We start from the raw sequence: 13,178 nt of genomic DNA, 5'->3' as shown, positions 1-13,178 counted from the left end.
TGGCTCACGGGCCCAGCCGCTCCGCAGCATGTGGGATCTTCCCGGACCGGGGCACGAACCCGCGTCCCCTGCATCGGCAGGCGGACTCTCAACCACTGCGCCACCAGGGAAGCCCAAAGATGTGACTTTAATGATAGTCCATCTTCTCTCCTATTAAAGTTCTAGGGGTTTTTCCCCTCTTAATGATTTGTAAGGGCATTTTATTGAACACTTATGTTGTTTCTTTTTTTTTTAACTTTAAATAATGCTACTATGAATATCCTGGAGTCAGATAATTTCTTTATGAGAAAAATCTAGAAGCAGAATTATAGAACCAAAGTAGGACTTCAGATAAATGACAAATTGCATGTTCCTGCAACCAGCAATGTAAAGATGACAGTAGACGGCCTCGTTCTGCACACACTCATTAACACCCAGCACTCATTTTCCTCTTTAATCTTTGCCAATTGGATAATTTAAAAAAATTTAGGTCTATTTAGGTCTTTTGCCCATTTTTTGATTGGTTTTTTTTTTTTGATATTGAGCAGTATGAGCTGTTTGTATATTTTGGAAATTAAGCCCTTGTCAGTTGTGTCATTTGCAAATATTTTCTCCCAGTCTGTATGTTGTCTTTTCATTTTGTTTATGGTTTTCTTTGCTGTGCAAAAGAAGAGCCAAAGATTTTTTAGGGCCACAACATTTTCTAGTTTATGATTTGCCTATACGTTTACTTCAATTTAACAATGTTTTGTGATATTCAGAAATTACACTTTTTTAGCGGTCATAATCCAACTACATTTTTTCCTCTGTGAAGTCTTCCAGCTAATTGGATTTCTATAATTCTCACTATATAAAGGCTCTGGTGTTCTTTCTGATGCAGTTTAATTTGAAATAAAAAAGTCTCTTTCAGACACATGCTCTGGGCATCTCTGTCAAGTATGCCTTTTCTTAGATCTAGATTTCTTAAGTGGAGTCTGAAATTCTTAGCTTTGGAGTTTCATTTTGCTTTATTCAGTTTTTGAAGATTTCAAGTCAGGCTTTGCTTTTTTTTCTCAGTGTGAATCCCTCAGAGGACCTCACTGGAATTTCCCTAAGTCGAATATTCTTTTAGTTTTATTTGTGCTGGATCAGGTGTTGGCAAACTATAGCCTGAGGGCCAAATCTGGCCCCCTGCCTGTTTTTGTAAATAAAGTTTTATTGAAACAGTCATGGACACGTATACATTATCTGTGGTTGCTTTCACACTAGATGGGCAGAGCTGAGCAGTTGTGACAGAGATCGTACAGGCCAAATGGCCTAAAATAGTCATTATCTGGCCTTTTACAGAAAAAGTTTGCACCGCTGGCTTGATCAACAGGGCTGCCTACTTCCTGCTTCCTGGTTTTCCTTTCTTCATGAAAAATGAGCATCCCTTCCTCACTTTTTGCACCTGTTAAGTTCTTTGATAGTCCTGACTAGTCTTTATAAACAGAATGTCTTTGGACTTGACCAAGCACATTTTTGTTGTTTTTCTCTACTTTATATATTCTCAGAACTATAATAATAATAATCTAAAATTTATTTTTCACAAATTAAAATTTCAACAAACTTCCAAAACATTTAAAGGGTCATTCTCAATTTCTCTCCTTCCATTGCTGCAGGTGAGTAATTTCAGGGGCACAGCTATTTATTCTCCCCTAAGGGTCACCGGCTTGCAGATTACCCAAAATGCCACTAGATGGCGCATAAATCAGGACTCACCTCTCCCCCGCCTCCACCCATCCTCGTCTCAGAGTCGGTATTTCAGGATTTCAAGGCTGAAATGTGCTTCTCTCCAAACCAATTAACTCTTGATAAGCAGGGAAAGATTACATTAGGACCATTTTCCAAATGAGTGCAAAATATTCAGAAACATTCCAAAATAGGTTATACGTATTTTTCTGAGCTAGCTGGTTACTTGATTATAAAATAATAAAACTATCGCCAATCCAGGATTTTTACTAATGCTTCATTGTTTGAATTAAAATGGTCAATAATTTTATGGGAATTTCCTGGCGGCCCAGTGGTTAGGACTCCGTGCTTCCACTAGGGGGCACGGGTTCCATCCCTGGTGGGGGAACTAAGATCCCGAATGCCAGCAGCGTGGCCAAAAAAAAAAAAAGGTCAATAATTCAGAGTTATTTTCCATTTAATTAACACAGATGTATTTATTAGCACAAGGCCTAGGGCCTGCAATACTATTAGGGGGCTCATGAAATTGTGTTACTGTCTAAGATCAGAAGAAATAAATAAATTTTTAGGGTGAAAATTATATTCATTTTACACCAACACAGTCCTAAAATGTAAAATTTTAAATTTTTATAAAACTGAAATAAATTAAAAAATTAAATTGTATTTAATTTATTTAATAAATTAAATTATATTTAAATAAAAATTTAAAAAATAAAATTTAAATAAAAATTTAAAACGATTTTTTTTCTTTGGCTGCTCTGCGAGGCTTGCAGAATCTTAGTTCCTGGGCCAGGGATGGAACCCCTGCTCCCTGCAATGGAATTGCAGAGTCCTAACCACTGGACTGCCAGGGAATTCCCTTTTTAAAACAAAAACAAAAACAAAAACAATGTTTATGGAGGAAGGCAAAAGTGCCTAGGGCTCATGGAAGACTTGATGTAGCCCTGGGTATTAGGTCTCCCAAAAGTATTCCTTTGTTCATTTCAGATATCGATGCTACAGGCTTTGCCTTTCTTGCGTATTCTTTTCACACAGATTGTAGAGGACCCTGTAAATTCCTGGACCATATCCCCTTGGCGCTTATTCTCTTCCTTACCTGCCAGACTTTGAATTCCCTGTACATGTGGCAGGTTTGGAAGTACTGGGAGATTAATGCCTCCTGGTCAAAACTCTTGAGCAAGACGATTGGGGGCTGATGGACAAACATCCCACTTCCCTTGTTGCCCCTCAGGGACCTCCAGCTGGGATTAAATTGTAGTGGTCCCACTAAAGAATGTCACTGGCCACCGGGCTCTTCAAGAATTGAGTCATTGGCCACTGCAGTCACTGACCTTCAACATACCCTGAAAGGGTTCAGGGTGGAGATCAGGAATGAGGCTCTCTGTGCTCTGGGAAAACTGACAGAACAGCCCTTCAGATAGTTAGATATTTTCAGGAGAGATTTTTTTAAAAATAAATTTATTTATTTTATTTATTTATTTTTGGTTGCACTGGGTTTTTGTTGCTGTGCACAGGTTTTCTCTAGTTGCAGCGAGTGGGGACTACTCTTCGTTGTGGTGTGCGGGCTTCTCATTATGGTGGCTTCTCTTGTTGCGGGGCATGGGCTCCGGGCGTGCGGGCTTCAGTAGTTGCAGCACATGGGCTCAGTAGTCCATGGGCTCAGTAGTTGTGGCTCGCAGGCTCTAGAGCTCAGGCTCATTAGTTGTGGCGCACGGGCTTAGTTGCTCCACAGCATGTGGGATCTTCCCGGACCAGGACTCCAACCTGTGTCCCCTGCGTTGGCAGGTGGATTCTTAACCATTGCACCACCAGGGAAGCCCCAGGAGAGACTTTTATGCACCCAATTTCTTACATCTTCCCATACTTAGAAAAGCACTAAAATCATTAACTAAAATAACTGTGCCTTGTGACCAGCAGTAATTTTCTACGAAGAGGTGTGCTTGATTGCTCATCCCCTTCTCCAGAATTACATATATGCTGATCTGCCCCCCACCTCTTCGGAGCAGTTGCTCAGAGCTCTCTGAGAGGCTGTCTCCTGGGCTGTAGTCCTCAGAAAGTCCCCAAATAAAGCTGAAACTCACAGCTCTCACTTTGTGTGTTTTTATTTCAGTCAAAACTTTGATAATACACTTTTAGTGTCTGTCTCCCTTCCCCACTCCACCACCCATGGCTTTGGAGATGAGGCAAGGATTACTTAGAGACTCTAAGAACTATAATAATTATGTGACATGATAGAGATGCTGAATATGGCTACAGTGGTAATCATATTACAATATATCAATGTATCCCAGGCCCTGGTGACCACCATTTTACTCTGTTTTTTTCTTTTTTTTTTACAAGTCTGGCTTTTAGGTTACACATATAAGTGAGATCATACAGTATTTTTCTTTCTCTGTCTGACATCATACTTGGCATGATGTCCTCAAAGTCCATCTATATTGTCGAAAATGGCACTATTGCCTTCTTTCTCACCACTGAATAATATTCCAATGTGTCTATGTACCGATCTTTATCCATTCATCTGTTAATTGGCACTCAGGTCATTTCCATATCTGTAATTTTCTCGTCTGTTGAAGAGCTGCTAGCTGGGTGATATGAGGAAAACAGTGACCTCATTTCTGAGTCTCTCTTTCCTTTTTTTCTTTTTTCTTTTTTTTTTGTAAAAAAAAAAAAGGGATGATTATCCTATCTCACTGATATCTGTTGCTTAGCAGAGCCTTATTAAGTTGTCCTATTCCATTTCCTCTGCTTTCTCCTCTCAGGTTCCAGAGAAGCAGTGGGAAAATGCCACCTGGCTGGTGACGGAGTTCATGCTGGTGGGTTTCTCCACCTTCCCAGGCCTGAGGACCACCCTCTTTGCACTGTCCTTCCTCACATACTTGGTTACCCTGGGTGGCAATGTCACCATCATCACCATCATACATGCGGATCGGACCCTTCACACTCCCATGTACCGCTTCCTGGCCGTGCTGTCCCTCTCTGAGACCTGCTACACGCTGGTCACCATCCCCAACATGCTGGGTCATCTGCTCATGGAGAGTGGAGCTATCTCCATCCCTGGCTATTGGGCTCAGATGTTCTTCTACCTGGGCCTGGGATGCACCCACTGCTTCCTCCTTACCCTGATGGGTTACTACCGCTGCGTTGCCATCTGTCATCCCCTGCGTTATTGGGTGATCATGAGACCCACAGTTTGCCTCTACCTGGGAGCCCTGGTTTTCTGCTTCGGGTCCTCGGTGGCCTTGATCGAGACCAGCCTGATCTTCTCCTCGCCCTTGTGCCGCAGCGAACGCGTGGAACACTTCTTCTGCGACATCACGCGGTCCTGAAGCTCAGCTGCAAGGGGAGTGCCGGCAAAGCTGGCATTCTTCTTCCTGAGTATCCTCGTGGTGCTGGTCGCCTTCCTCATCCTCCTCTCGTACACCTTCACTGTGGCCGCCCTCCTGAGGATCCCCTCAGCAGCCGGCCGGCACAAGCCCTTCTCCACCTGTGCGGCCCACCTCACCGTGGTCATTGTGCATTTCGGCTGCGCCTCCATCATCTACCTGAGGCCTGAGTCCAGAGGGAACCCGGACCGGGACAGCCTGGTGGCTGTGTTCTACACGGTGGTGACACCGCTACTGAACCCGGTGGTACACACTCTGCGCAATAAAGATGTGAGGGTGGCATCGAGGAGGACCCTGGAGCGAAGCCGCGGAGTTTTAAAAATAAACACTCGTCCTAAGTTCCGGGTCTAGCTTTTTCATGAACACTTGCCCTGCCTGACACTCAGTTCCCCCACCTGGAAAACAGAGGCCACTCCCATAACCTTAAATGAAGTAGCCTGGGGGAGGCAATTTACAAACAGTGCCTGAGACCCAGCATGAACTCCATAAAGGCTGCCCTTTCCCTTCGTTTTCACTTCTTTGACTCTGCTGGGCTGCAAGGCGGTCTGCAGCGCATGACGGTCACTAGTGGAGGGCGGCCCTGACCCTACCCGGTGCTGGCGGGCAGTGGAGGGCAGTGCTTTACCTAGCAGTGAACAGGGGTTGGCACCCGGTCCAGCATCCTTTTATTTTGTCTCGCTCAGAAGTAGTTCACTTTTTTTGGGGGGTGTGTGTGGGGAGAATGAATGTTACCAACCAAAGGCTGCCTTTATTTTTCCTGTCACACTTAAAGGATGTTTTCACGATTGTTGGCCACCTCTCTCCCCCTTGGGTCTTTTATTTCTTTGGTATATGATGGGGAAAGAAAGAAAAAAGGAAGAATTAAAATTTTTTTATTGTAGTGAAATATATATAACAAAACTTTTTATCCTTTTAAAATTTTCTTCTTATTGTTGAACTTTATGAATTCTTTGTATTTTTTGGATAACAGTCCTTTATGAGATACATCTTTTGCAAATATTTTCTCCCAGTCTGTGGTTTGTCTTCTCAGTCTCTTGATAGTATTTTTTCCAAGTATTTATCACTAACTAAAATGACCTTATTATCTATTGTTTGTCTCCTTTAGACAGTGTAAGGTCTTCGTACAACCCCTCACTACAGTGTAAGGTCCAAAAATAACGTGTGTTTACAGGGCATAGCATGGAGCCTGGTATTTTGGATTCAGCTGACAAATATTTGTTGATTGAATGAATGGATAAGAACTGTTAATATTATTTAGTTTGCTTTATTCTTTTTGAAAATGGCATTAAGCTGTTTTAAGTTCTTCCATCTCCTTTTTAAAATTTTGAAGCTCAGTTTCAAATTACCACCGTTTTCGTCTTCAAAATTAAGGATAATGGTTAGCCACTTACAAGAACATGAGATGAATTTCTACTATTTAATCATTTTTAAGTGTACAACTCAGGGGCATTAATTACATCCACAAGTTTGTGCAACCATCACCACCATCTCTTTCCAAAACTTTTTTCATCCTCCTAAATTGAAATTGTGTGCCCTTTAAGTAATGACTCTTCATTCCCCCATCCTCCCCATCCCTGGTAACATCTAACTTACTTTCTGTCACTATGAATATGCCTATTCTACATGTTTCATATAAGTGGAATCATAGAATACTTGTCCTATTGTGTCTGGCTTATTTCACTTAGCATAACGTTTTGAAGGAGCATCCATGTTGTAGCACATATCAGAACTTCATTCCTGTCTATGGCTGAATAATATTCCATGTTATTCACATGGATATATATATTTTTTGTTTATCCATTCATCTGTTGATGGACACTTGGGTTGTTTCCACATTTTGGCTACTGTGAATAGTGCTGCTATGAACACTTGTGTATACGTATCTGATTGAGTCCTTGTTTTCGATCCCTTTGGGTATGTAACTAGGAGTGGAATTGCTGGATCATAAGGTAATTCTGTTTAACTTTTTGAGGAATCACCAAATTGTTTTTCATAGTGGCTGCACTATTTTACATTCCCACCAGTAGTGTACTGGAGTTCTAATTTCTCCACATCTTTGTCAACACTTGTTATTTTCTGGTTTTGAAGAGTTTAGCCATCCTAATAGATGTGAAGTGAGTTTTGTAGTTTAGTAGTTCACTTCTGTTTAATTAAACACAGATGATGGATTGAAATCATCCAAAGTATCTTCTCTGACCACAATGGAATGAAATAAGAAATGAGTAACAGGAGGAAAACTGGACACTTTACAAATATATAGAAATTAAACAACACACCTTTGACCAATAGGTGAAAGAAGAAATTACAAGTTAGATTGGAATATACTTAAAATAAATGAAAATGAACGCACAACATACCAAATCTTGTGGGATTCAGCAAAAGCTATGCTCAGAGGGAAATTCATAGCTGTAAGCGCTTACATTAAAAAAGAAGAAAGATCCCAGGTCAGTAACCTAACTTTACACCTCAAGAAACTAGAAAAAAAGAGCAAGATAAACACTAGTGATGAGGCTTCCATTATAACAAGTGTTGGTGAGGATGTAGAGAAATTGGAACAATTGCACACTGTTGATGGAATTATAAAATGGTGCAGTTGCTATGGAAAATGGTATGGTGATTCCTCAAAAGATTAAAAATGAAAAATAAAATTACCATATGATCTAGCAAGTTGACTTCTGGGTATATATAGAAGAGAACTGAGGGACTTCCCTGGTGACCCAGTGGTAAAGAATCCACCTTACAATGCAGGGGACGTGGGTTCAATCCCTGGTTAGGGAACTAAGATCCCACATGCGGCAGGGCAACTAGGCCCGCATGCCACAACTACTGAGCTCGTGTGCCTCAGCTAGAGCCTGTGAGCTGCAAACTACAGAGCCCATGTACTCTGGAACCTGCACACCACGACTACAGAGCCCATGTGCCCTGGAGCCTACATGTTACAACTAGAGAAGAGAAAGCCTGTACACCACAATGAAAGATCCCACATGCCTCCACGAAGATCCTGCATGCTGCAGCTAAGACCCGACACAGCCAAAAATAAATAAAGTCAATAAACAAATAATAAATAAATCTTAAAAAAAAAGAATTGAAAGCATTTGTACACTCATGTTCATAGCAGCACTATTCACAGTAGCCAAAAGGTAGAAGCATCCCAAGAACCCACTGACAAATGAATGGATAATCAAAACGTGGTAGATACACACAATGAAATATTATACAGCCTTAAAAAAGGACAGTCTGACAAATGCTACAACGTGGATGAATCTCGAGGCCACTATGCTGAATGAAATAAGCCAGACAAAAAAGGACAAATATTGTAGGATTCTGTGTATATGAGGTAACTAGAGAGATCAAATTCATAGAGACAGAAAGTAGAACAGTGATTACCAGGGGCTGGAGCCGGGAGAGGGAGAAGGGAGAGTTGTTTAATGACTATGAAGTTTCAGTTTTGCAGGATGAAAAAGTTCTGGGGATGGATGGTGGTGATAGTTGCACGACAATGTGAATATACCTAGCAACCACTGAACTGCACACTTAAAAATGGTCACAGTGGTAAATTTTATGGTATGTGTATTTTGCCCCAATTACAATTTAAAAAGTTATGCTATGAGAGGCAGGCAGTATTAGCAAGAGAAGGATTTCTTTGTCTTGTAAATATCTTGGTGCTGAAACACCTGAAGGCATCTTCCTAGGCAGAACCAGAAGGACTGGTGCCCCTCTACTCAGCGTCATACCACAACCACGCACTCCTCATATATAGAGTATCCTCTCCGAGGTCATAGCCTGATGAGTCAATCATTCACAGCATCTAATTCACACTGTTCTTCGAGCCCTGGAATGGCTTCTTGTGGCTGGTGACCCACAGACTTGAAAAAAAAACTTCCAATCTACATGCAAAATAAATGTTAAAGCCATAGTAAACCAAAAACCTCAGTGGAAGCATGGGAAGCCCACAGAAATCACTGAATTTAGCAATTAAAATATTTAGTTAGGCAGGAATTGTGAAGACTGCCATTGCTGAGAGTAATGGTCTTTGCCCATGGTCCTTGGCTGTATCCTCTGGGAGGTTCCTCACTGGCCTCTCTTCCCCATCACCACTTCTGAAGCTTTCTCATTCCATTTCCTGTGGTATGATTCTAAGGACCTCATGGTACAAACTTGGGGCATTGTTTTTGTTTGGTTGTTGTTGTTTTTGGCTTCACCTCGAGGCTTGCAGGATCTTAGTTCCCAGGCCCACAGTGAAAGTGCTGAATCCTAACCACTGGACCGCCAGGGAACTCCCTGGGGGCATTGTTTTATATGCCAGAGATCTTTTGCTGGCCAAGCTCATAGTTTCTCTCAAAAATTTAGTAGGTGTCTGGTCTTTTTTTCTTCAGGCAGTTAAATGGGCAAGTAACCACAGCCAAAGATTTCCGCTGGCATGGCTCTTTTTTTTTCCTTTTCATTTTTTAAACTGTGGCAAAATACATACAACATAAAACTGATCATCTTAACTACTTTGAAATGTATGTTAGTTCAGTGGTATTAAGTGCATTCAGAATGTTGTGCCACCACCCCCACCATCCATCTCCAGAACTCTTCGTCTCATAAAACTGAAACTCTGTCCCCAGGAAACACTAACTCCTCATTCCTCACCACCCCCTGCCCCCCACCAGCCCTTGGCAGCCACCATTCTACTGTCTTTTCTTTATGAAGTTGACTACTCTAAATGGCTCATAGAAGTGGAATGATAACAGTATCTGTCTTTCAATGAGCATCATGTCCTCAAGGTTCATCCACCTGGCGTAGTTCTTAAACCCGAATGATGCCCTCATTTATTTCCTGGCTTCTATACTTGATTGGACCTTGGCATTCTCTCAAGGATGCTGAGAAATGGTTAATCTCTTGCTATAACTGCCTCCTCAGGGCCACTTTGTATCGCTGCTTCCCTTTGAACCCCCCAAATCACCAGACTCAGTCGATCTAAATTGTAGTCTGCATGGAGAGAGACTACCTCAATATTGTTAGAGTCCCTGCTACCTCTGCTTGCCTCCGTACATCTCTCTCTTTAACGACAGTGGCAAGAAGTAGCAAACAAATATAACAAATAATCCGGCTTTTCCTAACCACTTCCCAGAAGGCTATAGACTCAGTAAACACAGTCAGCTCTGCAAGACTCACAGTTTTACCTGCCTGGTGAGGATGACTAGCCGCCCAGGTGGCGCTGTCTTTGGTTCAAGGAGATGGAAGCAAGGACTGCGGCCTTGCATCACAGTTTAGAAGGAGCCTGGTGCCTTGGGCTCCTTCTTAAAGGCTGTAAGAGTGCTTAGAAACACAGGCCCCTCATGCCCACTGAACCAGGGGGTCTGGAGATCTGGGTTCCAGTTTAGCTTTGAACCACTTGCTGAGACGTGGGAAGGTCCCTTTCCTTCTCTGTGTCTCAGAGGTCATTAAACGAAGGTCATTAAACCATGACACATGGTTTTTTCCCTCTTTGACATTTTTAGACCCTGTGCTTTCTCTGAAACTCATAAATATGAGGATTGATGAGGAAAGGTCTGGTAAGTTCACTGTTTCCCAAAATGTGAAGCTCTTAACAGTAACATATCCTGCATGTGGCATGAAAGAAACCTTTGAATTGCGCAGGCAGAAATTTATTCCCTTTCTCAGTTCTCTTTGAAGGCTGATGATTACTTCAAGGAAAAATTTCAGTTTGGTCCTAGTGTATCTTTTAAATACACTAGCTTTATTTATTTATTGGGAATTCCCTAGCTGTCCAGTGGTTAGGGCTCCACACTTCCACTGCCAAGGGCCCGGGTTCAATCCCTGGTCGGGGAACTAAGATCCCACATCCCGCATGCTGCATGGTGCGGCCAAAAAAAATTTTTTTTATTTACATAGTGTGAGTGTGTATAATATCTGTCTATATACACACATATGTATGAAGTTACATGTATAATTTTATTTTTAAAGCATCCTACAGTAAAACAGATTTTTTAGTGTACAGTTCAATGAATTTTAACACATGCAACCACCACTACAATCTGGATACAGAACAGCTCCATCACCCCTCAAAATTCCTCATGCTATATGTCACACTTTCCGTATGTCCATATGTCACACTTTCCGTACCCCCTGGCAACCATTGATCTGTCCTCCTACACTATGGTTTTGTCACTTGGAGATTATCATATCAATGGAGTCACACAATATGTAACCTTTTGAGACTGGCTTCTTTCACTCAGCATAATTTTTTTTTTTTTAGCAATTTAGCATAATTTTTTTTGAGCTTGTGCGTAGAGAATGCTTTTCCCCTTAAGTTTTTTTTTGTTTTTTGGTCATGTCACGCAGCTTGTGGGATCTTAGTTCCCTGACCAGTTTTTGAACCTGGGCCCTCGGCAGTGAAAGCACAGAGTCCTAACCACTGGACAGCCAGGGAACTTCCTCCCCCGCGCCCCCCGCCAAGTTCTATTGAGATATAATTGACATATGATATTGTATAAGTTTAAGTTATACAACATAATGATTTATTATTTGTATTTATTGTGAAATGATCACCACAGTATGTTTAGTTAACATTCATCACTTTACATGGTTATAAACTGTTTTTCTTGTGATAAGAACCTTTAAGATCTACTCTCTTAGCAACTTTCAAATATACAATACAGTATTGTTAACTGTAGTTACTACGCTGTACCTTACATACCCAGGATTTACTCATCTCATAACTAGAAGTTTGTACCTTTTGACTACCTTCATCCGTTTCCTCCACCCCTCACCCCCTGCCTCTGACAACCACCAATTGGTTCTCTGAGCATAACTGTTTGAGACTCATCCAAGTTATTGTGTTACCATATTTTGTTCTTTTATTGCTGAGCAGTGTTCTATGGTATGGATGGACCACGGTTTTTGTAACCACCTACTGAGGGGCATTTTGGTTTCTCCAGTTTTTGGCTATTACATATAAAGCCGCTATGAACAATCATGTGCAGGTTTTGTGTGACTTAGATTATTCAAAACCCCTTCTGGTTTCCCAGCTCACTTAGAATAAAATTCAACATAACCACAGTGGTATCTGGGTGGGTCCCCAAAACGACACCCTGTGATAGGCATGAGGGAGCCATGTGGTTGAAGCACAGGCCCATTCTTGAAGTGTTTCCAGTCTGGAGGCCCAGGCAGCACTGCTTGAGTTCACATTCTGCCTCTATCACTTACAAGCTGTGCAACCTTGGGTCAGTTCCTTAACCTCCCTGTGCTTCAGTTTCAGCATCTATAAAATGGGGATATTGCTAATACACCTCCCTTCCAGAGCTGTTGTGAGGATTAAATGAGTTCATATGTCAAAAGGGCATGGAACAGCGCTTGCACATAGTAAGTGCTTGACATAAGATAATCACTATTTCATTATTGGCTCTGGAAGTTTAATTGGGCCCAGAAGGCCCTTCTAGGACATTTGCATTTTATCCTGTTCATATTGGCAAGGAGGGTGGGGTTGAGCAGGTAGGTGAGAGACAGTGGGGAGAGGGACTGGTTTGGAGACTGTTGGAATAATCCGGAGCAGCTCTTATAGAGAGGCGGGTAAGAGCCTGTTTGGAGTGGGTTCAAGAATAGGAGAAGAGCTTACGGAGACAGTTAAGTATAGATGGATTTTGCTAAAAAAAGGAGCAAATGGACAGTCACAAGTGGAGAATGTGGGGCCATCGGAGGTTTTTTTTTTCTTTTTAATGGGTGAAATGAAAACCTAGGAATGATTCAATATAAAATAAAATTAACGATGGGGTGGAATCCTTGGAAGGAAATCCCAGAAGTTGACAAGGGATGGAAGTCAGTCTTGGAGGGAAGTAGGGCGCTCGGGACCAGAATTACTCCCCCTGTACTGATGGGGAGATCATTTTCCAGATGCCAGACGGCTGCAACGTGGTGAAGCCCTGGTTGGAACCGGGTACCACTCAGAGGGCCCATTCGCTTGCACCGGAAGCAGAAAAACTCCAAGCGTCCGGGGAAGTGGGCAGGGCTTACAAGGGTAGAGGCAACAGCGTAGGCGCGGATAGGGGAGAGGGGGCGGGCCTCTGCCTTCGCTGAATTGCGGTGGGATGGGAGGCAGGGCCTGGAGCTAGAGCGAGG

The 13,178-nt window shown here is 42.3% G+C and overlaps 1 protein-coding gene across 1 annotated transcript; it reads left to right on the top strand.

Annotated features, from left to right (window-relative positions):
- Positions 1-1,696: 1,696 nt before the first annotated feature.
- LOC115865555 (olfactory receptor 10T2-like) lies at positions 1,697-5,426 on the top strand. Its single transcript, XM_030880435.2, has 3 exons — positions 1,697-1,756; positions 4,452-5,011; positions 5,069-5,426. Exons 1-3 carry the CDS (start codon positions 1,697-1,699, stop codon positions 5,424-5,426), a joined length of 978 nt encoding a protein of 325 aa, XP_030736295.2.
- The last annotated feature ends 7,752 nt before the right edge of the window (positions 5,427-13,178 follow it).

Source organism: Globicephala melas, chromosome 3 (assembly GCF_963455315.2).
Source record: "Globicephala melas chromosome 3, mGloMel1.2, whole genome shotgun sequence".
Lineage (NCBI taxonomy): Eukaryota > Metazoa > Chordata > Mammalia > Artiodactyla > Delphinidae > Globicephala > Globicephala melas.
This window is presented reverse-complemented; position numbering and strand designations above follow the sequence as displayed.

Coding starts and splice junctions, on each gene's coding strand:
- LOC115865555 (XM_030880435.2), top strand. CDS start 1,697: ATGGCGCATAAATCAGGACTCACCTCTCCCCCGCCTCCACCCATCCTC. Junction 1,757..4,451: donor CCATCCTCGTCTCAGAGTCG/GTATTTCAGGAT, acceptor TTCTCCTCTCAG/GTTCCAGAGAAGCAGTGGGA. Junction 5,012..5,068: donor TTCTTCTGCGACATCACGCG/GTCCTGAAGCTC, acceptor CTTCTTCCTGAG/TATCCTCGTGGTGCTGGTCG.